The sequence below is a fragment of the Medicago sativa genome, chromosome 7 (assembly GCF_051527215.1).
Source record: "Medicago sativa cultivar Bolivia chromosome 7, Bolivia_mono, whole genome shotgun sequence".
In the NCBI taxonomy this organism is placed as follows: domain Eukaryota; kingdom Viridiplantae; phylum Streptophyta; class Magnoliopsida; order Fabales; family Fabaceae; genus Medicago; species Medicago sativa.
The window spans coordinates 15219905-15223841 of NC_140755.1; the positions used below are offsets into that span (position 1 = coordinate 15219905).

General features: G+C 31.5%; 1 protein-coding gene across 1 annotated transcript; it reads right to left on the minus strand.

Moving 5' to 3' along the window:
• Positions 1–983: 983 nt before the first annotated feature.
• LOC146904524 (coumaroyl-CoA:anthocyanidin 3-O-glucoside-6''-O-coumaroyltransferase 1-like) lies at positions 984–2951 on the minus strand. Its single transcript, XM_085727965.1, has 2 exons — positions 1975–2951; positions 984–1639 (listed from the first exon to the last, which is right to left on the minus strand). Exons 1-2 carry the CDS (start codon positions 2884–2886, stop codon positions 1154–1156), a joined length of 1398 nt encoding a protein of 465 aa, XP_085584091.1. The 5' UTR covers positions 2887–2951; the 3' UTR covers positions 984–1153.
• Positions 2952–3937: the final 986 nt, after the last annotated feature.

Here is a 3937-nt window from a genome sequence, read left to right on the forward strand (position 1 = left end):
ACAAAGAGATTGAAGTATATGTTGATGATATGATTGTGAAATCGAGTAATGAAGAGCAGCATGTTGTGTATCTGAAAAAGATGTTTGAAAGATTGAGAAAGTACAAGCTGCGGTTGAATCCTAACAAGTGCACATTTGGTGTAAGATCTGGAAAATTGCTAGGCTTCATTGTCAGTCAAAGAGGCATTGAAGTGGATCCTGACAAAGTCCGAGCCATCAGAGAGATGCCGGCCCCTCAAACTGAAAAGTAAGTCAGAGGTTTCCTCGGACGTCTGAATTATATTTCAAGATTCATATCTCACATGACTTTCAAAAGCATTTAAAAATAATTGCAAGAAATTAAAGACGCGCGCGCGTAGAAATTAAAGACGGTTCCTATAGGATACTATAGTCGTTATGGGTGCCTAACACCTTCCCGTAGCGAAAACAACTCCCGGACCTCGATTCTCAAGGGTTTTGCTTACTTTTTTCCCTTCCCAAGAAAAAATAAGATATCACCGGTTAAAAAGGTTCAAACGTAATCAATGTTTGACACCCGAAAACCAAGATAAAACAATATACTCATACACTCTTACAATAAACTATAACAACACTAGCCACATCAAATAATAAACAAAAATGTCTTTTTTCTTCTTTTAAAAAATAGACATTTTATTATTTTAACAACAACATGTAGCCCTAAAATATTTTTAAATATAACAACAACAACAAGTTATAAAATATTGGCTAAATTATATTTTCATCCTTTCAGATATTTTATAGTTTCACTCTAGTCCTTTAAAATAAGTTAAGGAATTAATCATGAAACATAAAAGGAAAAAAATGTGATTTAGCCAAAAATCATTTCATTCGAAAACATGATCTACAATGTCTGACGCAGTCGGAAGCGTAGCGTAGGTTAGCAAGCACTAAACCTAGATTGAAAAGAGACAAGTTTGCAAGCGACAAACTTGTGAAAATATGGTTCTGGAATCCACCAGAAATTGAGAAAACTCTCTAAAATATTATTGAATGAATAAAAGTTATCTCTTAGGCTACAACTGTTAAGCTTAAATAGAGAAATAACAAACTCTAATAGGTCGAAAATAACAACCTGAAAACAAAACAAACAAATAATAAAACTAGACTAAAATAATAAAATACTATGGAAACCCTACATTACAATGTCTCTAAGTTGCACTTCTAAGATGTCACTAAATTTCTTCACATGAGCTCTTTCTAGCACCATAGCAACTTCCATACCACAATATTCATCCTTAGAATCAGAAAGACAAAAGGCACTTAATTCATCATTATTGATAACATCAGTCAAAACAGGCTTCCCCAATCCAAAGTCAGTTTCATACACATCAAACTTTGGTGAACCTATAACACGAATCATATTCAAAGACTTGTTAAACTCTTTATCTTTTTTTAAAGGATCTTTCAAACTTATTTCTCTTCCAATAACATTTGCTGCTTCACATATACCATTTTCTCCCAATAACTTCCTCTTTGGTAGTGTTGCAAGACAATATGACAAACAATTTCCAAAATATGTGGAAGGAATTGAAAGTTCAAAACGATTACGCAAATCCATTAGAAATCCAAAACAATGAATGTCTTCAAAATCAACGTCTGATGGAGAATTCTCTATTACCTATGGGAAAAAAAAAACAAGTGTAAATACAATATCTATATAGTAAGATAAAATTTATTCAAAATTAATTTACTTAAAAATAATTAAATATAAAAAAGTTAAAATATGTTTTTGCTTCTTACAAATAATTTATTTTTTTGGTTTTTAGTTCTTGTAAAATATGTGATATATTTTTAATTATTAAGAATAAAAAAAATTACAAGAGCTAAACACAAAAAATTATATATTTGCAAAAACTAAAATTATATTCACATTTATAGAAGAAAAAAAATGTGATATCAATTGATTGAATTTTGTGCACTACTAAAAAAGGTATAAAGTATTGGAGTGTTCACCTTGCCTGAGAAATCGTCTAGTGATTTTAACTTTACAATACAAACCCATAACAAAGAACATGCAACAACAAAGGTTGACAAATGAAATGTTTCAAGACCAATATTTTGACATTTTGTAACAACCCATTTCTTCAAATTTTCAGCTTGATGACGTGTCAAATTAAATCTATAACGAACCATGTTGTTTTTAGAAGTAGCATGGTCATGGGTGGAGGTAGTAGATTCTAATGATTTTGGTGGACAATTCCATAGTTGTTCTAAGATGCTTTGTTTAAGGTTTTTTGGATCTTGAATGATTTCCCTTTTGTGTAATGGTAATGAAAGAGAAGAATATTCTAAGTTTCCTTTTGAAAGTGAAGACCAAAATTTAATAAAATGATGAAATGATTTACCATCAGCAATTTCGTGTCTAAAAGTGATACAAATAGTAAATCCTGAGTTTGGAAAAATAGTGATTTGAATGGCCATTGTTGGGATACACAATGTTCCGTCTTCTAAAATACTTGGTGGAGGAATCAAGGGGACAAAAGGAAATGCAATTGTTAGATCTTTTGGTGAATTGGATATGAGGTGGTTGAAATTTGATTTGGATTCACAAATTGTTAATGAGATGGAATCACCTTGAGAGTAGAGAATGTGAGGGGTTTGAGGCTTAGGAGGGAAGATGATTTTAGAGGAGAAAGGGAAGAAATGTTGGAGAGTGAGGGAAAGAGAGTTTTTGAGAATTGGTAGTGAAGTTTGAAGGAAGTGTTGTGTTGAATGAGGGAAGTTGTAGTAGAAAATTCTTTTCACATGGGGGCAGTGAAACCAAGGGAGGTCAAGGTGACTTAATGGAATTGTGATTGAAGAAGGAAGAGAACCTTGTGGTGGACTCACTTGGTATTGATGTATGACCTTCACCTCTTCATCCATGGAAACAAACGTTTTTCAATTTGTTTAGAGAAAAGATATTATGTTATATAGCATAGTAGCAAATGAATCTTTGTTTCAATTTATAGATGAGTTAAGGGGTGGGCATAGTAGTAAATTGATTGTATCCTCTCTCTATCTTATATTTTTGGTTTAATACATCATTTCGTCCATTAACTTATTTTTGGTTTTCACTTTGGTCCCTTAACTATAATGTGTCTCAATTTGGTCTCATAGATCTTCTATCGTTTACTATTTTTGTCCTCTTCGTTAGTTTTTTAATGTATATTATTCTTGATATCATTTTAACCACTTGATTGCAAGTCTATACTATATAAGAGTGAACCATCAACACTTGATTTTTTAAGGTTTCTTCATCTTCTCTCTTCATCTTCTTTATTCCTTTGTTCTATGAATAAGTTTTATAGTTTTGATTTTCTAATTTTTTTAAGATGATGAATGAGTTTTATTTGGGGATGAAGAAGAACGATAGGGAAGAAGATGGAGGACATATGGAAGAAGATGAGGATTAGGTGTTTGTGGTTTATTATAAGCTACAATATATCTTTCGTGATCCAACGGTCTCCATTAAAAAAAGATCAAACCTTATAAATAAAAGATTTAATAAGGTCTATGGTGGACCACCTATAAAGTTGGTTCACCTTAGACATTTAAGGTTAAAAACTATCAGATAGGACCAAAATAGTAAACGACAGAAGATTTATGGGACCAAATTGAAACACTTTATAGTTAGGGGACCAAAATGAAAACCAAAAATAAGTTAATGGACGAAATGATGTATTAAGCCTATTTTTTTGTGTCGGGGTTTGAAGTTTGAACCCCAGACTTTACATATATTATGCATTATCTCTACCAACTGATCTAAGCTCACAAGTACCTCTCTAGTCCATTACCTCTCTCTTTAATGTTCTGAATAATAAAAAGTTTCTAAAACCAATAAAATATGAGTATTTATAAACGTACTTTATATTTTAAATACTTCATCCGTCTCAAAATAACAGTCGTTTAAGGTCTGTGTATAATTTTTAAGAAA

What these genes read in the sequence shown, in the direction of transcription:
- LOC146904524 (XM_085727965.1), bottom strand. Translation starts at nt 2,886, where the DNA reads ATGGATGAAGAGGTGAAGGTCATACATCAATACCAAGTGAGTCCACCA. An exon ending in TAGACGATTTCTCAGGCAAG is followed by an intron (nt 1,640 to 1,974) that starts GTGAACACTCCA and finishes TTTTTCCCATAG; the next exon opens with GTAATAGAGAATTCTCCATC.